Here is a 25037-nt window from a genome sequence, read left to right as displayed (position 1 = left end):
GAAAGGAATTTAAGTGATGGATAGGTTAGACAGTTATTTGGATTCAGAAGGATAGCGGAGGGATAGAAGAGGTATGTGACCCTTACGACAAACACTAGTTCAGTATATCAGGGTCATCATTTTGTCATGGTTACCCTCCTCCCATATGCCACTCCCTCCGACTAAACCCCCCTACTATATTTCTCATTCTGCAAACTGTTAATGTATTACCCATCCCTGAGTTGGGGAGGTAACTGCAAAAAGGGGAAAGGGGTCCCTAAAGGATCCCCGGCCCTTTGTGAATCATCTTGGCAGCCTCGGGCGGTGTAGGAAGCCATGCTGCGGACCATTGTCGGCTCCTGCTGAAGTTTTCCAAAAAGCAAATCTTTAATTTTGTTTTTTAAAGCAGCGCTGGGCTGCTTTGAAAAAAATGCTTTCTGTTATTAAATTTAATCACAAGGAGGGTGGTCTGCTGTCGCTTGTGGCTTTGTGGTTTGTATCTCACGTTTTCTGGATTTCCATTCGCTGGCTTTATCTGCTTTAGGCTGTCCAGCTTGAGTTCGTACCTCCCCATGCCAAAGCTGTGTTTACAATATTTTTCCAAAAACTTGTTTTTTATAATAAACAGGCCTGTAAATCTTGCTCTTATCTCATCACATTTGCTCGGCATTCAAAGACTGAAGTCAAATGTCAGGTGCTGTCTTCCGAGGGCGCTTGTTTTTCTTGTACTGAAACCTACCCTTCTCCTCTTGTTGCTAAGGTACCTCCGTGTCTGTCATAAGGCTTTTGATTTTTTGGTACATGGTACACCTATTCATGGTTTAATTTTGCCACAGAAGCACGGGAAATTTGACAGTTTGTGTTCATGCACGTTCACTTAATATATGTTTTGAAACCTTTTTGGTCATTGTATTATTTAAATCCTGTGTTTATATTGGACTGTATGCCAAGATTGTAGTATTTCTTAAATTAGGTTTTCCCCATTTGGTTGCTGGCGAGAGCAGAATATACAGATATAATTATATGCAGTACGTTCAAAGAGATGGTGGTACAATGGCAAACTAGTCAGTTTATCAACAGGGCTAATGCCTCTGAAAGGCCAATAGGTGTCTGTGTCAGACTCATTACATATGCGAGACTCACTCTAGTCCGTTTGGCCTTTCCTCAAATCATAGATCAGTTTATGTGCCAGTGTCGCCGTGAGTGCATCTATCGAGACTGCTGCTGATCTGCTGGGTTTACAACATGATGACGGAGAACACCCTAAAGTTGCGCATCAGTGTCTCCACGTAAGGTGTTCCTCACCATAAAGGAGTTCGTTGAGCAACAGTGATTTGTTTAAAGGCTGTCCACAGAGAAGCTTTAATTCGCCCATTTCCTTCTACCCTCCTTGCAGCGACGAAGCTACATCGCTCTTGGCAGCCACCATCCCATATGCCATAGAGCGCTCAGATTTCAGCAAAAGGGTGGAGGGTAGGGGACTAATCCAGATTAACGAATTGTCTTTTAGATCAATGCAGATGTGCCGGAACCCCAAAGGAATCCCTACAAAGTTGTGAGCAGTATACTCTGATTAAAAGACATCGCCTGAAAAATGTAAAATATTTGACTTTATTTATTTATCTGGAACAGGCCTTTGCATTGTGAACGAAAGTGTGACCCAACTGATATGTACCGCTTAAGGACGGCCTTTAGATAGTATGTAAATAGCCAAAAAGTAACAGTCAAAAGATTTATTAGATCAATTCAGAGCTTAATCTCTGATGCTATTTTGAGCAAAGCACCCAGCAAAAACCTCAATAATGCCTGCATATCTAAAATCCTATTTATTTATATATTGGTAGCCTGTTCAATGGCATAGATGTGCTCGCTCAATGAAAAAAAGCTTTGGCAAAGCCAATAGGTCTCGCCTATGCAAGATCTATTGGCTTTGTCAATGTTTCTTTAGCCATATTGTACAGGAGCGCTGGCTTCAGTGCAGCATGGCTGAAAGTAAAAAAAAAAAGCACTATAAAGTGGTCAACGCTGGCTGTGTCATACAACTTGTTTTCTCTACTTTCAGCCACTTTGCAACATGGCTACAAAACATTGGCAAAGCCAATAGATATTATATTGGCGAGACCTATTGGTAGTGCCACTGCTTGTTCTTCTATTGTTCACCTCTCTGTACTAATTCCCACATTTAAGATATGTTATGTTTTCTATCTGTAAGTGGTGGGTTACTCCCACACACTTTCACATACACTTCATCCACAAGTATCATCATGTTGCTATTCCTAATTTAGATGCTACCCTATCCCTATAGTTTCCTATGTTTATCACCATTATTATGATACTGATAAGGATAGTGATTAATATAACCTTTCTTAGAATTGCCTTTCAGGTCACACTAAGGGCCTTAATTAAAGTTTGGTGGATGGGATACAACGTCTCAAATGTAGCAGATGTCCAGTCTTCTGTATTACGAGTGCATTATAGCCAGGGCAACTGGAATAATCCAAATATGCGGCTGCAGCGTTTTTAGCATAGTTATGAATCTGCCGCATTTGCCACATAATCCATAATCTTCTGAATAATATACAGATTTCAGCGAAAAACATGTTGTTTCTAGCTCAAAGAGATCAAACCTTACTATAGCGCTTGTAATACTGCGGACTGGATATACACCAAGTTTTTACGGAGTATTCCATCCGCCAACCTCCTATTAATTTTCAGACAATTTGTTTTTGTTGGATTGATTTGCTGAAGAAGTTTTAATAAACAGCAGATTGGTTACTGAAATATGTGTTGTTGTATTGAAAAAAAGCATTGAATAATTTTCTTGCTCTAATATAAAGAATGTATAGGTGCACAGAATTTCAATCACTGTTGCCGAGTTCCATACCATAAACTAAAAATATTTTGCTGCTAAAAGGATTTTCAAATTAGTGCCAAGATGTGTTAGTGATATGTATGCCAACCTCCAGGTGCCCCAGTGTCTCAATGCCAAACCTTTTATTTCTTTACAGGTTCTTTATTTGTCGTCACGGAGGATTAGAAATATGTTGGAGTTATTTGTAGTGTTCCTCATCCTCTCTAGTTCTGAAGGTGGTCGACTCTTTGGCTTTGACAGAGTTACTTATGGTGATTGCACAGAGCCACCAGTCCAGGAGAACTTCAATATAAGCAAGGTTAGTTTACGTGTCTTAACAGTTTGCCATATGTGAAAAAACACAAGCGCTATTTTGTACTGCTTATCTACTAACAATTGGAGCAGACTTTTAAAAATATAATTTTTCCTTCATCCTTTAAAAACTATATAACCAAATAGGGCTTATTGTTGTTGCGACTTATTTTGTGCCAAATGAGACTTATCATTAGCACCGGCTTCAAGGGGGGGCAAGCTATTGGTTTTCTATTGTTAGATCACATCACAAGACTATACCTAGCACGGGCAATACTCCAGGTGTCTAGAGTGCACCATCAGTGATGTTCTAACTCTAGTATCTGGGCAGCTGCAAATTGACCGCCTATCCATATAAATCTAGTTTTAAGTTCTGCAGGGGCTATTGGGGGGCTTCTGTTTATTTAATACAGTTGTGTGTGTATGGTTTTTATTCATGACGGCTGGAGATTTGGAGTACTGCCAGTTGGTGATGGTGCTTAAGTGAAGCTGTGAACCAGAGTATTGAAATAATGGCATCTAGCAAAATCAACATTATCCATTGTAAGCTGGCTTACTAAGGGAACGATGGGTGGAGCAATAAGATAAAGTTATGATTGTTAAAAATTAATATGTCCATATCCATTTTATAAGAAAGAAAATTTGGTGAACTGTGGGAGGCTGTTTACCAAATGGGAGGCCAGATATTACTTCTCCTTTACATACTCTTTCAGGTTAATTCACAATGACTGCCATGTTGCATTCATTTGTGATATAAACAGAGTGACATATCTCATGCTGTGCTTACTCTTCCCCAATATAAGTGGTTGATTCTACTTTATGATGATAGCTGGGCATATTGCTAGCCAAACGGAGCTGTTATTGGTAAGGTTGGGAGGCTTGCCAATAGCAGCTCAGGGGCTTTGCATTCTTCTCTAATTCTTAAACTTATTCAGGCTCACTGTAATACCATTGGGAACTTCTATGATGTTACTCCAGCTGATGCCTGTCTACGATCCAATGGGGACCTCAAAAGAGGGTTAGTAGGGTTACTTGTTCCACTCCACTGTGTACTCCACCTGCCACAGGATAGACTGACTGTCTGGTGGGGTGCGGCAGCATGTAAACGTTTTAACGTTTCGGATTGTTTGAAATATCTAGTCAGGGTCTTGCCACATCATGCTATTTCCCTCCTACCCACAGAAGGCATGGCAGCAAGAGCATAAAGTATCCCATCTTTAGGTCTACATTGTTGTAGAACTTGGCCTTCCACACATGATTGAAGGAATCAACTATTTGATATCTTGACAAAAGCAATGGGATAGGGAGAGGGAGGCATTCAAAGTGGCCTGTATCACTTTGATGAGAGAGATTGACGCATTAAAGAGCAAACCACATGTTGATGGTGAATAGCTGGATATCTCCTAACTTATCCTGAAGCCACTGTGGTGGGGAAGGTTGTTTTGGGAAGATAGGTGTTGAGAACAAAAGAGGAAGAGGACACCTCGGATTGCAGAGTCAGACTGTAGAAACTGTAAGTAGTGAGTGAAGAAGAGAATGTCGAGGGGAGAAAAGAGGATGATTAGGGTCACCGTGGAACAAGGGGAGAATTATCAGTGTTCTTAAAGTCCCTGACAGGTGTTGTGGCACGCACTCAATTTGGTTTCACAGACAAAGTGGCCATTGAGGGAGAAGTAAACAAAGATGTTGAAAAAAAACTCAGTCTCACATTTCAGTTGAACCTGTAAACAGGTAATGGAAAAATTAATAGTCTATGAATCACAGAAATTACAAAAGGGTCTCCGTACATTAGCAATGAAACTTAGATCCCCAAGAGATAGAAAGACTAAAATATGTACCTTGCTGCATGCACTGTTTCTATCAATCACAAGACTAAATTCTCACAAAACATACAAGGCAGCGTCTAACTGAGCTCATGAGATTAGCAGATGCCCATCAAAAGGAACAAAAATGTAAGCAAATTCAGCTGAGCTAGCAGCTTTGCAGACTTCAACTTTCTAGTGCCAAGGCACAGTGTGTCATAGTCCCAGAGATGTGGAAGGCTAAATTAACATGAGCAAGAAGACTTAGCCATAGCAGTTTACAGTTAGACTAAGACAAGGAAATGCTAATAAATTCTTACACAATCCACCCCTTCAGAACTATTTAATTGTGATCTACATTTCGCAGTAGCCCTTTCACCTCCCGTATTATTTATAAATACATCATAAAACACATTAAAAAACAATGGCAGTGAAAGGTTTAAGTCAGTTCAATACTCATCAAATGAAATACTTAACCTTTCACCATCTTCTGTACTTATCAAGGTATCATCATTAAGCTTATCATCATCGTAGGATCTCAAGGAGTAGGTTGGAAAAGTATTATTGCCTCTAGTGAGATTAGCTATGGAGGCAATACAGACTCAGAGGAGAGTTTGTCAGTAGCAATACTTGAGTATCTTCATACCCACCCTCTAAAAACAATTTTCACCGAGGAACAACATTACCACCACTCTAACCCATCCTTAAAATTATGCAAACCCTGAAAACTTTCACATACATTATCAATCTGTTCACGGATCCTTAGAGAGATACCAGGGATATAGGTGCAACATTTATCTCCAGTTATAGCACAGGCTCCACCTTCCACATCCAATACTTGATGGACAACAACATTCCATAGCTTGGTATTAATTTAGCACACATATGCTCAGGTGCCACAGATGTAGTATATTCCTATTTCATCAGAAACACTGATCCAGGTGAACAGTAAGTTGTCTAAAAAATAATTTTGGTGATCTCAGCTTGAGTAAAGACTAGAAAAGTAATAGGGCCAGTTTCTTAGGTATTGCCATATTACATTCACTGCATCCTGTATGGATGCTGCATTCTTCTTCACAAACCAATCAATGATGAGCTTAGAGATTCACATCATGAGACAGGTGCAAGTTAATAAAAGCTGAAGAGACTCATGGGTCTACCAATAGCAATTTTGTTTGGGCTCAATGTAGTCTCTTGGCTAGGAAGAGCTATCATCATCAGTAATGAAAAGGGCCTAATTAAGATGTCTGTTAGAAAGCCACTGCTCGCTCGTTAGAGGCTTACCAACCAACATGGTAGGTTAACATTCCAACCACTGAAATATAATGTCGGCGGTCGGAGTGTAAACCGGCCGGGGACACCAACTGGGTTCCGACGGGCTCAAGGATCCTGTTGGTCAGTCGGAAGCCGCACATAATCCCATATGGACGGCATTTCCAATGTCGGGATTATGATTTCGGTTTCCAAAAGCCTTTCCATGTTTGCCTTTCCGACATGGAAAGAGTGTTGGTGAGTGACTTTGGGGGCCGCTAGCAGGGCTCCTTCTCTCCTGGCCTCCGGATAAGGCCGTCCCCCTTCACATCACTGCACCTTGTGGCAGGCACAGTGAGACACACGGTGCTGGGATGTGCAAACATTTCCATTTCACAATAGGAGCTTGTGCTGCGGGCGGTTGCGGACTGCTGCACAAGCTCCCATTGTAAAATGGAAGTTTGCGACTCCACCATGTGCATCCTAATTGCAGTTTCGGGAAGGCCGACCGAAGATTGGTCGGTTCCGCATCTGCGGCAATGTCGGTCGGTGGGAACTCCGACCGACATCGTAATGAGCCCCAGAGTGTAAGGCACCTGGTCATTTTAGTCCTTTTTCCTTCACATATTGCAGTCATTTTATTTTTCAATGCTCCATTAAACTGATCAACTTTACCAGATAACTTGTGGTGGTATGCAATTCTGTCAGCTCTTGAGACATTTGTGAAGTTCCTGAACTAAGGAAGTGTGGGAGGGCGGGTCGGATATACAGACGCGGAGGCTGAATATATTTTCCAAGGGAGAATATTTTATTATCAGGTAGGTTACTCATTGAGGTGGCCGCTGGGAAGGTATCGTGTCCTAGCCGTGAAGAGGTACTGGGGAAACGCTGTTTGTCGTCGTCTTCCTCTGAGCTGGATCTCAATGGCGTCTGTCTCGCTTCTTCGGCCGTGGTTGGTTCCTCCCGAAGGCTCATGAAAAGAGGAAACAGTGGGCCGTCAGTTTCAGGGTTATTCAGTACTTATGTGGCTTGCTCTACCCGTCACCTCACCCGTGTTTCTTAGCCTGAGTTTCTACTTTCCGTAACACCCTTCACCTCAGCTGTTTCGCGGAGGATAGGGTTGGGGAGAGGTGTGCTTTAGAACACAATGGGCCCCTCTTCCAAGTTATAATACCAGAAAGAAAATTGTAAAATTTATTTTATTTATTTATTTTATGGTTTTATAGAGCGCGTAGTCACCCGGTGGGTATCCCAGCGCTGAACCTTTTTACTCGCAAAATGGGTTTGGTCAGGAGAAGTGACAGCTTAGGGGAAGAGTAGGGTTTTGAGGGATTTTCTGAACCGAAGGAGGTTGGGTTCTGCTCTGAGGCTCAGAGGGAGTGCATTCCATTTGTTTCCTGTGTTGACCGAGAAACGGCGGCCACCTATGCGGGCCTTTTTCACCTTGGGGATCGTAATGAGGTTTCCGTGCTCCGAGCGAAGCGCTCTGGTGGGTCTATAGGGGGTGATCCAGTTGTTTAGTATGGGAGGGCCGGTGTTGTGTAGTACCTTGTGGGCGAGACAAAGGGCCTTGAAAGTGACCCTTTCCCTGATAGGGAGCCAGTGCAGCTTCCTAAGTGCGGGTTTGGCAGATGATCTAGCCGGGGTGTTCGTTAGGAGTCGGGCTGCGGCGTTTTGAGCTTTTTGCAGAGTCTGAAGAGTGGATTCTGGAGAGCCCAGGTAAATGGCATTGCTGTAGTCCAGCCTGGATAAAATTAGGCCCTGGATCAGCATGAGACGCGGCTGGAAAGGTAGTAGCGGGAGTACCTTCCTGCAAGATTTAAGTAGACCGTAGCATATGCCGGCCGTCTTTCTTGCCTGTGTCCTGAAGGTAAGGTCGGTCTCCAGCCACACTCCGAGACTCTTGACCTCCTTCTTGGGAGTGGGGGGTTCACCCATGCAGGCAGGCCAGATGTTAGAGGGGAGGTTCGTGGTTTTATGTCCTAGGAGCAGGATCTCCGTTTTGGAGCCGTTTAGTTTCAAAGCAGAGTCACTCATCCACTGATGTACGTTGGAGAGACAGTCGTGGAGATTAGAGGGCTCTAGCTTGGGGTGGGAGAGTGTCACCACCAGTTGTGTGTCGTCAGCATAGCTGACGATAGTGACTCCGAAGGGTGAGACGAGTTCCTCCAGTGGGGCCATGTAAACGTTAAACAACGTGGGGCTCAGGGATGAGCCCTGAGGCACGCCGCACTGGAGGGGGATGGAGGGGGAGCGGCTTTCGCCTTCCCATACTTGGTAGGAGCGTCGGGAGAGAAAGGACGATAGCCATTTCAGCGCTCTGTCTTTGACCCCAATATTCTCCAGACGTTGGGTTAAGACCTGGTGGCTGACCGTGTCAAAGGCCGCGCTTAGGTCTAGGAGGACCACTGCCACTGATCCTCCTGTATCGATGATTTCCCTAGTTCTTTCTACTGCTACGAGGAGAGCAGTGTCCGTGCCCTGACCTGGTCTAAAGCCTGTCTGTGAGTCGTTGAGGAGTTGGTTTGACTCTAGGTAGTGCGACAGTTTTTTATTCGCGAGTTTTTCGGCGACTTTACCTATCCAAGGGAGGAGTGAGATAGGTCTGTAGTTGGAAAGGTCTGCTGGGTCAAGCGACGGTTTCTTGAGAAGCGCTTTGACGACAGCCTCCTTCCAGTTTGAAGGGACCTCTCCCTGTTCCAGCGAAGTGTTAATGAGGGCTGTCAATTGGGGAACTATGGTCAGCGGGATGTTTTTAGCGAATCGTATGGGGACTGGGTCGCTAGGGGCTCCGCTCTTGGTTGTGGTGAGTATGACACTTACTTCCTCTTCTGTAACTGGGCCAAGCGACTCCAAAGAGGGCTTGTCGGGAGGGGGCAGCTGCTCCTTGGCTCTCTCTATGGAGTCTGAGTTGGCGGTCGGGAGGGAGGTGAGGATTTTTTTTATTTTTTCGTCAAAGAAGGTGGCCAACTTGACGCATTTTTCCTCCGCTGCTTTGGGGTCCATGGGTTTCTGTGGGGGGTCAGGGACATGGAGGAGTTCTTTGAGAATGGAGAAAGTCTCCTTGGATGAGCAGGAGGAGCCTTTTATTTTTTCCTCATAGTAAGCCCTTTTGGCGTCTTGTAGGGCACGTTTATATGCTTTCATTGAGGATTGATAAGCGCTTTTCTCTTCTATGGACTTGTTTTTCCTCCAAGTGCGTTCTGACTTTTTGCATTCTTTTTTAAGGGCAATGAGGGCGGGTGTGTACCAGGGGGCGGGGTTGATTCTTTTTACATGTTTTAGAGTGTTGGTCAGTGGGATGAAGCTATCTAAGGGTCGGACTAGCCAATCCGTGAATTCTCTGTCCGCGGTGTTTGGATCCGTGGATAGGGGGGCGATGGTTTCACGTAGTTTGGCCTCCCATTCCTCTGGTACTAACTTGTGCCATCGTCTGGTTAGTATCCTTGTTTTTTGTTTGAGCGCTGGTGTCGTTTCGAGTGACCAGTGCATGAGGATCCGCATATGGTCTGTCCAGGGTAGGGGAGTAGGGTCCTGGGCATATAGGTTCTTAATGTTGGAGAAGATAGGGTCCAGGAGTTGACCTTTCTCATGGGTAGCTTTGGGGTTTTGCAGATGAAGGTCGGCTGTAGTGAGATCAGCAAGCAAGTTTGCTGCGGCATTGTCCGTGGGGTCCAAAAAGTGCATGTTAAGGTCCCCTAGGAGGAGAAAGTTAGAGACTGAAATAGTCTTAAGTGAGATGTGGTCCATTAGAGTATTGGTGAATTCGCCTAGAGAGCCTGGTGGCCGGTACACTAACAGTCCCGAAAGGGAGGTAGATGGAGAGATCTGGATTGTGAAGTGGCAGTTCTCGCAGTCTTTAACGGTCCCACATTCAATTCTACATTTAAGATGGTCTTTGTAGAGTATGGCGAGACCGCCACCTCTACCGATTGTTCTATTCAGGCAACATATTTGGTAGCCCGGGGGTGTTGCATTGGCCACATCGAAGTCATTGTGCGGGGTCAGCCATGTTTCCGTCAGAAACAAGAGATCTAACATCGCATCCTGAACGAGGATGTTAATTTCGTGGGCGTGCTTTACTAAGGATCTGCAATTCAGAAGGCCAAGCCGAAGTCCTTGGTGGCGTTCCGTTTCCTCGGGTCTATTGCAGCGGATGCATCCTACATAGGGGGTGTCTTCCTTGAGGACGTATTTGCACTGGGGATGTTTTTTCGGGTTCCAGGCGAGCAGTGATCCTCGGGAGTATGAGATGCGCTTTTGCAGATTGGGCATAGTGGCTAGGCCTAAGGCCGTCTGGGCCCGGACGGGCCCAGACGGGCTTGCCTTTGGCGCGCCTTCGGCGCGCTGACGGCGCGCCCGCTGCGCGCGTCCGCTGCGCGTCCGGTGATTGCACATCTTTTGAGGGAGCGAAAAGGGACGGGTGGGCGTGGCCTAGGGTAGGCGTGGCCTCGGTTCCTCGCCGTCGATGGCGGCAGGATCGTTAGCTTTTACAATTGTTTGTTGCAGCGAAGATCGCTGTTTTAGGCGTTTCTGTAGCCCGTTTCTGGTGGAGCCAGGCAGGTGAGTGCAATTTTAAAATCAAATATTCGGCGAAATAGTGACACAAGAAATACAGATTTTTAAAAGGGTGATCTCCCGGCTTCCGCCTCAGGGGTAAAGCAAGTTAAGGAGTAAAAGGGGGGGGGGGGGGGGGGGGAAGAAAAGGGATGTGCCAGAAAAAGTCCGCGGGGTGAGGAAGGCTGACCGATTTTCAGAGGTATACAAATCGCCTTTATAATCACACAGTGCTCAGAAAGAAAGTATACATGGTTGCAGGAATAAGGGTGCACTCGATAAAAGAAAATAATCAAATCAGTGCCCGGGATCCCGCCCGTACCCTTTTCCACCCCCCCTCCCTCTGCTCAGTCTCCTCCCTCCTCCCCGCTCCCTGCCGGTCTTTCCCCTGGGGCTTCGTCACTCACCGGCCTCGCCGCAACTCTCCTGAGTTGCAGCCTCTCCACAGCCTCCTCCGGGGGACACCACCAGTCTTCGCTCCAGAACTCTTCCGTATCCTCCGATTCGGTTCCGCTTTCTCTCCCGACCTGCTCCGGCTCACCGTCGTTCCGCTCCCTCTCTCTCTGCTTTACTTTCCTCGTCCTTCGTCTTCCTGCTCCTTCGTCGATTCTCCTCCCCACTTCCTGGGTCTGGTCTCCTTTTACTGGCGGATGAGGATCACTTCCTGGGTTAGTCCCACCTCCTTCCGTCCACCTGCCTGTCTGTGAGAAAAGACGAGAGGATGGTGTGGTTGACGGGTTTTCTGGAGTCTCGTTCCGGGATCTCCACTTTCTATTTGGCGTTCGTACTCCCCGTACCACAGGTAAGGAAGGAGATTGGCGTTGCGCCCCCGGCCCCACCCCCTCACAGGAAGATACTAAATGAGTTCCTTTGTCACTTCCACTCTTATGCAGGATTCCAAACCTTCTCCAGGGCGATTAAAAATTCCAGAGATAGCGAGGTTATCGCCGTTTTGCAGGGAACATCGCTGATTTTCCCGCGATGCTCCCTGCAAAACGGCAATAACCTTGCTGATAAAACCCACAGGGTCGTATCAGCATAATCCACCCCAATGTTAGGGATAGGTAAGTCTGCATTTTAGCAGACGTTAGTTTTTGGAGAAAACAGCGATTTTCTCCAAAAACTAACGTGTGCTAAAATGCTGGGGCAGCCTTGTAAATATTGCGATGTGAACATCAGCGATATTTACAAGGTTGTCCTGCCCAGTGACGCCCACTTTGCATCTCATTAGAGATGGAAGTCAGTTGCAAGGAACGCAACTGGTCTAAGCTTCATATAGAACAATGGATATCAGTTCTTGAAGCCACTAGGCCAGCCAGTGATCCACTCACAAGAAATGTAGGCCGAGAATCTCCCCATGGTACTCCCCAAAGTAACGGGAACTTAAACAAATCTGTTAAAGGTTGGAGAGAAAATGGAGAAAGGACTATGCAGATTCCAGTAAACTAAAATATAGGGAAGCTATTAAAACCTGTAAAGCCAGAATTAAAGCTGCACAAGCTTCCTTTTTCGAGGAAAAAATGTATCTAGCATCTAACTCCCCCAAGGAAATCTTCCGGACCGCTAAAACCCTTTTAAAACTGCCCCAGCAACAACCAACCATGGTTGGTGCCCTTGCCCACTTTAACAACGTGGCTGAGTTCTTCCATCAGAAAATACAAACTATATACTCAACCTTCCCTTCTACTGGCAGTCAACAAAATTTGACTCCTGTCACTGCTCCAGCCTATTGTACCCAAGCAGTACTGGAGCAAATCCCCCTATTGGACCTTGTAACATTAGACGCCATCATGGCTCGTGTAAAATCAGGCTCCCCCAGGGACCCTGCACCTCCCCGTGGTCTAACCTTAGTCACTGAAAACATCCTTCCATAGACCTCAGTCACTGGAAACATCCTTCCAGTAATCCTTGATTTGATCAATGCGTCTATTTCCAGTGGAGTGGTCCCCCCGCATGGAAATGCGCAATCGTGAAGGCCCTTCTAAAAAAACACTAACCTTGATCAGGATAATCTGGGGAATTATCGCCCCATTTCCCTCCTCCCTAGGCTGAGTAATATCCTGGAGAGGCACGTCAATCCAGTTTTGGTAGAGTTTTTAGAATCCAACAATCTACTTCACCCTTCGCAGACTGGTTTCCGCCCCAGCACAGGACTGAAACCTCCCTATTAGCATGACTGAGGGGTCCCGGAGAATTCTGGATCAAGGGGGTACAGCAGCGATCATTCTCCTGGACCTCAGCGCTGCATTTGACACCGTTAACCACGACATGCTGATCCTTAGACTTAGGAGTCTGGGAGTGACAGGTGGCGTCATCAAATGGATGCAGTCCTTCTTAGAAGAACAATCCTTCCAGGTCTTTGAAGGCGACACCATATACAAATGTATGTCGCTTAGTTGTGGTGTGCCCCAGGGATCTTCCCTGAGCCCCACACTGTTTAATGTTTACATGAGTCCATTGGCAGAGATAGTCTGGCCATTTGGCATAAAAATCGTTACCTACGCCGATGACACGCAGCTCATGGTGGCATTGAACCATCCGGAGAAGTCATCTGTCGACCTAGGAAGCTGCCTAGAGGACGTAGCCACATGGATGGAACTCTCTTGCCTAAAACTCAATGGGGACAAGACGGAGCTTATGCTCCTTGATAATTCTCCATCTTTCAATTCCGAGCTGCTCTGGCCCAACTGTCTTGGCCCTGCTCCAGAACCCAAAAACCAGATCAAAAGCCTAGGCATTTGGCTGGACCGCTCTCTGAGTTTTGATTACCAGGCGGCAAAACTATTGGCCACTTGTTATGGCCTGCTGAGGATGTTACGTAAAATACTCCCTCTCCTCCCATTCCAGGCAAGAAGAATTATGGTCCAGGCTCTTATTCTATCTCACCTAGACAATGGGAACGCCCTTTATATAGAAGCCCCCAATCCACTACCTACAAGCTCCAGATCCTCCAAAACTGTGCAGCTCACCTGCTCCTCCACATCCCATACTGGCAATCCGCTAAACCTGCACTGAGGAGCCTTCATTGGTTGCCTGTCAGGGAGAGAATAACATTTTTCGCACATCGGTCCTTTTAGGGGAATGTACCAGCAATCAGCCGATCTATGATCACTCCATACCAACCTAGCAGAAACCTCCGCTCTGCGTCCCTCTCTCTTGCCATGCTCCAGAAAATAAAGAGAGCCAGATGTGGCGGATGCTCCTTTTCTTATAACTCTGCCAGACCATGGAACTCTCTCCCCCCCCATATACGGGGGAGCCTAATCTGCTGCCCTTCCGTAAACTCCTAAAAACCTGGTTTTTCCAAAATTGCACTTAATCATGGGCCTTCTCAGTCTGTCCGCGTCCGTTCTCAGCGCTGGGATGCCTCAGGGAAGCTATTGCGATTTATAAATGTTTTTTCATTTAATTTAATTTCATAAGCAATATTCTAAATATATATTTTCAAATTAAACAACCCCCCTGTCGTGTTTTGGAAGCAAACCATTTTTGAGGATTTAAAAGTTTGCCAGCAGTTACAATTATTTATGAGATCATATATTTGAGCACATCTTAGATTTTCTAACATGCACGCAAAATACAAACATTTATTAGCCAAAGCTGAATTTGGACCTAACATACAATGCTATGCTTCTTTATATTTGTGATTTATATACAAGTTATGCTCAAATAACAAATGAAGCCTGCATTTATTTCCAGTTCCTCGGAAAATGGTATGAAATTGAAAAAAACCCAGTGATGAGTCTGGAAAATAGATGCAATCAAGCAACATATTCACAAAACTCTGACGGGAAAGTAACTGTACTATACCAAGATATTTTGTAAGTATCCATCATTTTATTTGTGTAAGATTGTTAGAGAATGAAATACTGCATGTGTTTATGTGAGAACAAAATATTTAAGAGAAACACAAAGTTCTGATGTCTTTATGCTTACATATATATTTCTGAAACACTTAATCAAGAAAAATACATAAATCAATATAAGACATTTAGTTTGGCTCTAAGGGATAACATAAGGTCACCAAAGATGACGAACCATACATTTTTAATTGAAAAAGACAGAGGGTCTGGTAATGGATTCCTTTCTAAAGCAACCCAGATCATTGAAGCAGCCTCTTCTTCGAGTTATTAACTCACAAACTGATTTACTGATTAAAATACCATATAACTAAATTAAATCTGTAAACTTGAATAGTCAGTCATGATGGAATCCCACTCGGTGCACCCAGCTAATAGTGTGTTGGAGTGTGCGGCGGGAGGCCCAGGGCACCCTCTGGTTCACTGCTTGCACCCATCCTCAGTGCTGCGAGAGCCGGCAGCTGTGTTTGTTTGCGCTCGCAGGTGGGAGCAATGGGCGTTTGCCTGGCCACATGAGTGTGGCCAGGGAAACAAAAGTCTGCTCCCACCCAGCAGGAGCATTTTTAAAGCTTCCGTTGAGTGGGGGCAGATATGTCTTCCCAATCTGTGTTCTTGCGACTTGGTGGAAACTTTAAAAATGCTCCCACCTTGTGGGAGCAGACATGTGTTTTCAACGTCTGTCTCCTGGGTGTGAGCTCCCCAGGGCACAGTAATTGAGCAGGCCTCGGGGGATGGGGCCCACAGGGTCTTTACAGGTTTGGGGGGGCCTCACACACTCTCTCCTTTAATTTGACATTGAGCCCAATGAATGAGGTTCCCAGGGCCTATTGAATCTTGGGGAGGGGGGCTTTGATGATGGCACTGGAGATGGGGTTTTCAGGGCCCCCCAGAGGCTCGAAGCAGTGGCCACGTGCTCTCCTACCCTAATTAAATTTTCCAGTGCTTCCCCGGCCTACACTGGGTTGTATTTATAGCAGTAGCGCTGGAGCCCTTGCTTTTAAAAAAATGATTTTGCACCGGATTTGAGGATCCTCTGCAAATTTGCTGCAAAATTAAAATAAATATTTTTGGCCCTAGGCGGAGGACAACTAGGACCCAACCCCTCCACAAGGCCTAGGGGACGAGGGGATACCTACTGTGCCCTTGACAATTTTTAAACCTCGTTTTAGGACTTGGGAGTGCGAAGATGGCTGCCGCTGAATCCTTGTGGATGTGGTCGCAGCCAATCAGATCTCAACTTGAGTTCTGTCGGCCCCCACAATCCTCTGTGGCATGAAATATACATCGTTTGTTAGCCTTAATTGATCAAAAACTTCTGAAAAGATTTACACCAAATCACAAAAAAGTACACTTTTGGACCAAGATCTAGTTTTCTGCCAAATGTGGTATAATTCCGTTCAGTAGTTTTTGCGTTATCGCTGTTCAGTTTTCCGATTAATAAATATAAGGTGAAAATGTGTTTTGGGACCTCTCCTTTTTCTTGGCTCCACTTGATTGGATCACCCTGTAACTGTCCAGGAAGAGCTGGTGTGGATGAGACTTTTTTGTTAAACGTCTTGGGAATATTGATAATACGGAGCCAAAGTTATCGGGAAAACAAAAAATGCTTTTCCTATGGAAATGCAGACCTATCTATAACTACCCAGAATATATATATATATATATATATATATATATATATATATATATATATATATATATATATATATATTATATATATATATATATATATATATATATTGGTTAAAGTGGCGTTATAGTTAGGTGAAAATGTCAGTTAAAACATACTATTTTAAACAAAGAAAACCACTGGAGCCCCCCAGATATGGCTATCTCAAGTAACTTTAAATTGTGCCCTAAAGTAACTATAACTTGCTCCCTCGTCTTTTTTCAAATTTAAAGTAAATTATATTTAACTATAACATCACTTAGATCTTTGTTTTTCAGTGAATTTCTATGCGGAACAATAATAATTTTCACAGCTTCAATTTCCCCACATCTGCACAAAGAAAATCTGAAATATCACACATAAACAAACTCAGAACTTTGTGCTTATGTTCCATTTTTCATTCATTCCGAGCATATGGCAAGTGAAACAGATATGTAGAGCTTGGCGCTAGTGGCTCCAATGGACAAAGGGTACCTATTCATTGTTTCTTTTTCAAATGCTTTCTTCATACTCTTTCAGTACAAAGTAATTATTATTGGAATTATAGTGTTCTTGTGTGCACTCACTCACATGCCTTGCCTTTACACTGATTATCTCCCTCAGGACTAACGGCAAACAGCGTAATTCCCTGTGTGAAGCATATTTGAAGAAAGGACCCGATACAGCCAAAATGGAAATGGAAATCAAGTATTACTGGCGTATGTATTGGCACTTTCTTTGGGGCAAAGGGTGTTAGAAATTGGTTTGAAATCAAGAATGTTAAACTTTGATTGGTGGATAGTAAACCCCTACCTCCCCAGATACTCGAGCACACAAGTAGCATAAACTACAGCTCCATGTCAAATGTAAAGCAAGCATTGGCAAAGTCATGCTTTGAAGGAACGATCTACTAGTCTGCAAGTGTTTGTTCACATTGCAATGCCCACACATGCATCAAAATGCATGCCCATGCATGCAGGCAGTGTTGGAAAGGGTGTTCTCTTTAAGGAAACTGTGAGAAATTGGGTTGTTGCTTGGCTGGAGAGTTAACCCTGCTGAAGCACCAGCCACCATCCCAGTCAAAGTGAACCACAAAAGTCACTAAATTAACCTGTGCATAACCCTCTATTAGCGTGGCACAAAAGCAGTCAGGCTTAACTTCGAGGCAATGCATAAAGTGTTTATGTAGCACACAAACAGTAATAAAGTGAAAACACAAAACAAGAAAAATACCACACCAATTTAGAAAAAATGGAGTTAATTTTAATAAATTATTTCACTCCAAAATGACATAAATCCAATCAATTCAACTGGGGTTATAATTTTTTTGAGTTTATGGAAAAATCTAGCGCCTAAATCATCAAAGCGCCAACCATGGATATATAGTTACTCAAGACCAGGTCAAAGTTGGAAAATATGGCCAACCACGATGGATCGGAGTTAGCCCTTACATTTGGACTTAAAAGAAATTTCAACAAGAAGTGTCTAAGAAGGTAGAAGTTCAGTGGGGAAGTCTGCAAGCGGTGTCTGAGAGGAGTCGTTGGGGAGCCGCTGGACCAAGTTGAGGTAAAGATTTCCATGTTAGTACTCTTATTTTGGAAGTTGAAAATCTCCAGTGGGACGAGTCTGGAGCCTGTAGCCAGTGATGGGTATATGAGGCCGGATACCCCTCTGCGAAGGACCGCTGAACAGGTTTTGCTGTGGAGAAGAATGAAGCGAGAGCTACGCAAAGGCAGGCTGGCCAGCGGTGCAGCTTTGGTGGCTAGACTGGTTTGGTCCAGTCTACTCGATCAGGTTGTATGACATTTCAACGCATTCTGTTGCAACGCATGCCTTTTCCACGCATGCGTTACAACGCGAATGCATTTACCACGAATATCCTTAACCACGAAAATTCCTTTACCACGCATACCTTTAGCATTTTTTTCGTTGTATAACTATGCATGATAATGGCATTTTCATGGTTAAGGTTTTAAAACTAGTATAAAATTATATACTCACAGTTTGCAGTACGTAGACGCACGTACGCAATTACGTTGGTACTGATGCTTCTCTCCCAATGGACAAGAAGCTCAGAAGAGCGTTGATCAGGTGAAATGTTTCATTTTCTGGGGGGGATACCCCCCAAGCCCCCTTTTTGAAACCCATGTTTTTTTTGTTTTTTGGGGGGGGTGAGACCCCCCTTTTTTTTTTACCTTTAACTCACATTCCTTTACTACGTATCTCGTAGTAAAGGAATGCGTGGTAACCATGCATGCATTGTAAAGCATGTGTGGTTAAGTGTATGCATGGCAATGGCTGTGTTGTAGTGGCCGTTTCCCACTCGATCAGAGCAGTTTTTAACCAAAAATTCTTTAAGTCCCAAGATTTGGATTTTGGTTTTCTGGGTAGCTTTGCCACCCTTCCAAGTTTCCAGGACTGCAGGGTCACCACTTGGAGGGTCAAGACTCACTCAGGCAGTGTCCAGATGAGGGTTACAGAAGGGAGGGAGCCTTCTCTGTCCCTGGCGCTCTGATCAGGAGGCCAGCCAACTAGCCGTTGGAGTCACTCTGGTAGTGAAGACTCCAAGCAGTGGAACAGTGCTCAAACAGCAGCATGTGCCTCTAATGGTTCAAGGTAGGCTCCAGGCAGCACAGCAGCCTTTCCAGATGTAGCAAAGCAGTTTTCTGAGGTACACAGCAGGCCACAACAGCAGGAAGTCCTCTAAGAGTCCTTCTGCAGGTCATGAGAGTGAACTGAAGTAAGTCTGAGGGTCCTATTTGTTATACCTGGTGCCTTCTTTGAAGTAGTAGAAGTTTCTAGAGAATTACCTTTGAAGTGCTTTGAGCTTCCAGCCCCTCCTGCGCTGGCTCCAGCCTGGCTGCATGAACAATGAAGTGGTGTGAAGTCCTTTGTGTGAAGGCAGGGCACAGTCTATTGATATGCAAGTGGGGTGGTGCCCAACTCTGCCCCCCCTGAACCTGCCAATGATGACCATCCAGGCACACCTAATTCCTCGTTTGTGTGGCTGTCTGGGAGGAACATACAAAGTCCGACTACTAACCAAACCCAGTCATGTGATCCAGGAAAAGGCCGCAGGCAACAAATAAGGAAGAAACATGCCAACATTCTGAAAGTGGCATTTTTAAAATTGTAACATAAAATCCAACTTTACCATTAAAAAGAGTGCAGGTGCACTATTAGCATTTAATTTACAAGCCCTGGGTATATGGTATACCACTTTACTATGGACTTATAAGTAAATCAAATATGCTGATGAGGTGTAAGCCAATGTTACCATGTTTTTGGGCTGGGATACTCAAATTACGGCCCTGAGGCCATATGATGTTGTCCTGACCTTTATATGCAGCCCTCTGGTGAACAGCAGCACTGGGCTGATCCTCCTTGACAGATCATGGACATACAGAAAGTGGGCAAGCATTTATTTAGGAAGAGGATCAAGACTGATTTGTATATGGCTGGGTCTGAACTTAGGTGGCAAAGTGTACTAAAGAACGATGATCGATTCAACCCAGATCTGTGACTGGGGGTGAGTGTCTGAAAAGTGTCAGCGCTCCGTCCATTATCTCTTTGTGTTTGCTTTGTTCGCCCTAAGTTAGCAGGGAATGCCCAGACATGGGTCCCTTGCTCACTTTGTCACTGGATTCAACCTAGATTGGCTGATGAGGGGTGTCACTTCGAAATCAGTCCCAGGATTATTGTTTTCGGTCCAGGGAAGATCTGACTTAGCAGTTCGGGCTGGATTGTTCCAATGAGGAACAGGGTTAAGACTGATTTTCATACGGCCGGGTCTGAACTGGGGTGGCGAAGTGAGCTAAAGAACGATGATGGATTCAACCTAGATCTGTGACTGTGGGTGAGTGTCTGGAAGGTTTCAGTGCTCTGTCCATCATTTCTTTGTATTTGCAATATTCTGAAAGTGGCTTTTTTTAAATTGTAACATAAAATATGACTTTGCCATTAAAGAAAGTGCAGGAAGCAGGCAAGCATTTATTTAAACTTTAAAATAAAATAACAGTAAGAAAGCTAAGAATGTGAACTGCACATCTTATCTTTAGAAACACCTACATTTTCAGACATCTTGCACTGAAAAATATGAGAAACTACAAAATTCAAAAAAGTGTATTTCATTAAACATGAAGAAGCTTTGACCATACATTATAGCACTGCAAGCAGGTGATTAGTTGGGTCGTCCGCCCCTCCCTGCTTTAAAAGGAAATTACTCTGGAGGTCTTGTCACCGGGATTGATAGGTGGTATATTTCTTAACAGAAAGTCAGGTACATATGTCTCAATATGTCTCTTGGGTGTCTCCACCTGGAGCCCCTTTGTTTGGGGATTGTAATAAGCAAAAGAAAACAATAAAAAAAAAACAGTCAGGGAGTTGGGGAAAACAAATTTCACAACACAGTCCACGTTCACTGGTGGTTGTTTTCTTCCCTCCTCGCTGGTCTTTTCTCCACCTTGCTTCAGGTTCTCTTGGTTGAGGACGTGAGATGCCGGCAATGGAGATCGCGGAAACCAGACAAACAAAAACAATAAGGGACAAAGTCAGGTCTCCACTTTGGGTCAATAAAAATGAAAAGGGAAGAGTGCTCCCGTCACCTATGCCTCCCTAATGTGCGGTGCCTAGGTGCCAGGGGATATTTAGTGATTTGGGGTGGTGTGGCCCTTAAACCCCGCCCACCAACCCCTCAAAGAAAAGAACCCGGCTTTGGGGACTTCCCTGAACCCATGACCCTCCTGGAACATGGGGGTGGAAGTCGCAGCCTCTCCTTCCAAGGTTGAAGTGCTGGACTCGATCGCGTTGCTCCCAGAGCGGTTGTCGGTGTGTTGCTCCAGCTCGCTGGTTGTAATAACGTCCTTGGGTAAATCCTCGTCTGCGGCACCTCCTTCCTCGTCAGCTTCACTCCTGTTCTCTGAACTCCCGGGTGAAATGAGCGACGTCCTCTTGTTCTTCAGGGTCCCGCCTTGCTGATCCCCGATTGGAGGAGGGCTGGCAACATCCGGTCGGCCTACTGGACCGCTGACCCTGTTTCCTGTGTGTCACATGGCGGCCGCCATGTTGGAAAGGTCGGGCGGGTCCTGTGTTACAGGAGGGGAACCCTCACAAGCACCATACTGAGAGTAATTTGTTAGAAGTGATCATTTTCAAACTTGAACTTTGCAATAATTAATGCCGCCCTGTCCTGACAACAATGCCATTAGTGAATCAAGAGGCAAGTCATTTGTTAGGTGAACCTCTGTGTTGCCTAGGTTGCTATTATAACTGGAAAAACATTCACCTTTATAAAATCAACCACAAGAGAAGGCTTTGTACAGCACGCATCCTGTACTCTTGTATTTCAAGGTGCTCTCGTATGAGGTAATGAAGAAAAGGAAGGCAACGTGAAAAAAACAACTGCCTAGGATCACACAATTTGGCAAAGTGAGGATGCCGTGATAGATCCCAGGACTTCTAGTTTTACAGTGTGTAATTCAGCCACTCGATGAGCATCTCACTTTTGACATCAAAAGTTAATGCTTTTTCTTTCATTCTTGGCGCATGGAATTATAGCATGGGTGGCAGACAGAAGCCATGTGAAGGCTCGGTTGTCCACACCATATACAGGCTTTGCTTCCCGGAGACGGTGATATGCACAGTGAATTACAGATAAGGTTCATTTGCCGACATGGGCTAAAACTATACATTTGCTGAATCAATTTATTAAATTAAGGACCCTTTGGACTATTTAATGTGAACAGATGACGGTGAAACATCTATGAGCGAGAACAAAGCCCTGAAGAAGTCTCAGGAGAAGGGACGAAACGTGTTGGCTACGTTGGTGTGAATATCTTGCATAGTTTCAATAAAGAATTTTTCAACCCACGACAAGACTGAACGACTTTGAATGAATTTATGAAATATGGATGCAAATTACTACAACATTCAAAGTTGCAATTGATTAATTTTGTTCTGACTAGAAAAAACAATATTTGGTAAAACAAATAGTGAGTGCTGATCTATTTGGTGTGCATGCTTCCCCCTGCGCCCACCTCACACCACCCCGACCCTCACAATACGGCATGCAGTAGACCATGTCTTTTAGCCCCCAGGGAGATGTTTATGAGTACCTATATTTTAGGGTGTGAGCACAAGCACTTTAGCGCTGATTAGCGTGGTAAACTGCACAAAGTCCTAAAGCCAACAAAAAACGAATTCAGCAAAATAGGAGTATGAAGGCAAAATGTTTGAGGGAAGACCAGCTTAATTAAGTGTCGCAATACGACCCCATGGCCTGGTACTCTAAACTAAGAACAGAAAACCCGTAGGCAAAGATGGTCTCAAGGTGAGTTGTTTTTTTATTTCTCCAATATAAGTCTTTGCAATCTTCAAGTCCCCAGCCTGCTTCGTTCACCGCAAGGGAGGATCCAGCCCGGCTACTCGGCGTTTTCCACGACGTATCGGAAGAGAATACGGAAAGAAAAAGAAACAACAAAAGAATGCCACAATCAGTGGTTTGGCCAGTTTACTTGTTCATGACTTGGGAGGGGGTCAGTGAGGGATCACCATGTTCCGCCACCAGGTGCATTCCCCTTGTAACGGTGTCCTCCCTCTAAGGGCCTCCCCTTCTCACTCAGTGCACCGAGAAAACCTGTATATGGCGCCGTACCTTCTCCAGCCACACTCCTCCAGGAGAGGGGTGCGGCGCGCGTGGTCACGTTGGCCTCCTGGCTTCTTTCCTGCGTCCCGGACGTCGACTTCGGATAGCTGCGCCGGAAACCCTTGACGACTCTCGCAATCCGCTACGTCCTCCCTCGGTTCTCCGGTCTCTCTCTGTTCCTTGTTCGCGCGCTCTCCCGATCCGGAATCCTCTTCCTCTTTCTCCGTCACTGCCTTCCCCGAGAGGTCACTGCCGATTACGTCAATGGACGGGAGTCTTAAAGGTGTAATCCTCAGGCAGTATATGAAGCAGTAGAACCTCAGGCTCAGGATGCATCGGGCACACGTCTCCCTCTCCCTTAGTTCAATCAGAGATTCCTGACATACCCCTCCCCTAGGATTGCCCTGGTGGGGGGAAAGAGGGAAACGGGATAGGTAATCCGCATTGCCCTGTTCACTGCCCTTGCGATGATGGACCTCGAACTGGAAGGGCTGGAGAGTCAGAAACAATCTAAGGACTCGTTCGTTGCACCCCTTGTTTCTCTGGAGCCAGATAAGAGGGGCATGGTCAGTATATAGTACAAAAGGTCTACCCCCCAGATAGTACTTGAGCTTCTCAATGCCCCACTTTACCGCTAAGCATTCCTTTTCGATTGTGGGATACACCTTTTCTCGAGGGAATAGCCTCCTACTAATATAGAGGACAGTATTCTCGATTCCTTCTGGATCTAACCGGGAGAGGACAGCCCCTATACCCACCCCGGAAGCGTCTGTCTGGAGGCTGAAGGGTTCCCCGAAATTAGGTGTAAGTAATACGGGGGATAAGGTCAGGACGTTCTTCAATGACTGGAAGGCCAGGGACTCGGGTTCGGAGGGGGTGTGGAGACGCGAAGGGGAGGCAGACTTGTGCAGAAGGTCGATGAGAGGGGCAGCTATGGCAGAAAACTGGGGAATAAAATGCCTGTAGTGTCCCTCAAGTCCTAAGAAAGCCCGCAAGTCCCTTTTGGTCTGGGGAAAAGGGGTGTCCTGTATAGCCCTTACTTTCTCTGTTTGGGGCTTGATCATGCCTTTGCCCAATAGATACCCAAGGTACTTCACTTTGTGGAAGGCAAATTTAGATTTTTTTGCATTGATATGTAAATGGGCGGTTCTTAATTCGGCCAGAATGGATTCCAGATGAGTGAGGTGTTCTTTCCATGACCTGCAAAACACAACGATATCATCAAGGAAGGCTGACGAATATCTCTGGTGTTGTGCTAGCAGGGTGTCCATCAACCTTTGAAAGCTGGCGGGTGCGCCGTGAAGCCCGAAGGGTAGGACGGTAAAATTATACAGACCGTTCAGGGTGGAGAAGGCCGTCTTTTCATGGTCGTCGGGGTTTAGGGGAATTGCCAAGAGCCTTTGTTGAGGTCTATTGTAGAGATGTAACGGGCCTCACCCAACCGTTCGATCAGCTCGTCGACCCAGGGAAGGGGATAGCCGTCTTGTTTGGATATCCGGTTTACTGCTCGAAAATTGATGCAGAACCGGGTACTGCCATCCGGTTTGGGCACAAGCACGATGGGTGAGCACCAGTTACTTCGTGATGGTACTATAATTCCCGACTCCAGCATCTGTCTAACCTCTCGCTGTAGGGCTTGCCTGCGGGCCTCAAGAACCCTGTAGGGTTTTTGTCTGATAACGACACCTTCTTGAGTGGCTATCGAATGAACGGCCAGGTGTGTTCTCCCAGGCTGATCTGAAAACACATCCCTAAAGGAGTGTAGAAGGTCATGGATGTCATGATTTTCTCCTACAGTCAGTTCTGAATTTATAGCGATGGTATTTGCTGCTCGAAGGGGGATAGCCTCGGGGTATCTTGTGGCATAGTCCACCAGAACAAGAAGGTACTGGCACCTCCTAGATGATTTGGAAAGGGATCCTATGAGGTCCCTCCCCACTCTGTCGAAAGGCTTGCCAATAATGGGGAGGGGTCGTAGGGGTATGCTTGGAGGGATGTATGGGTTTTTCCTCTGACATAAGTCACATTCTTGGCAGTACCTCTTGATCTGGGCATACACCCCTGGCCAAAAGAAACTACGAAGAATAGACTGACTCGTCTTTTCAACCCCACAGTGCCCTGCCAGTAAATGGGA

General features: G+C 45.4%; 1 protein-coding gene across 1 annotated transcript in view; it reads left to right on the top strand.

Moving 5' to 3' along the window:
• Positions 1-25037, top strand: part of APOD (apolipoprotein D) — a 54698-nt gene that overhangs the window by 18778 nt on the left and 10883 nt on the right. Inside the window, exons 2-4 of the mRNA XM_085633840.1 lie at positions 2988-3149; positions 14452-14573; positions 16885-16979. Coding sequence (XP_085489966.1) covers positions 3021-3149; positions 14452-14573; positions 16885-16979 — 346 coding nt within the window. The 5' untranslated portion in view covers positions 2988-3020. The remainder of the gene's footprint in view (positions 1-2987; positions 3150-14451; positions 14574-16884; positions 16980-25037) is intronic.

The sequence above is a fragment of the Triturus cristatus genome, chromosome 11, assembly GCF_964204655.1.
Source record: "Triturus cristatus chromosome 11, aTriCri1.1, whole genome shotgun sequence".
Classification (NCBI taxonomy): domain Eukaryota; kingdom Metazoa; phylum Chordata; class Amphibia; order Caudata; family Salamandridae; genus Triturus; species Triturus cristatus.
Note: the sequence above shows the minus strand (reverse complement) of the source record. Positions and strands in the feature narration are given on the sequence as shown.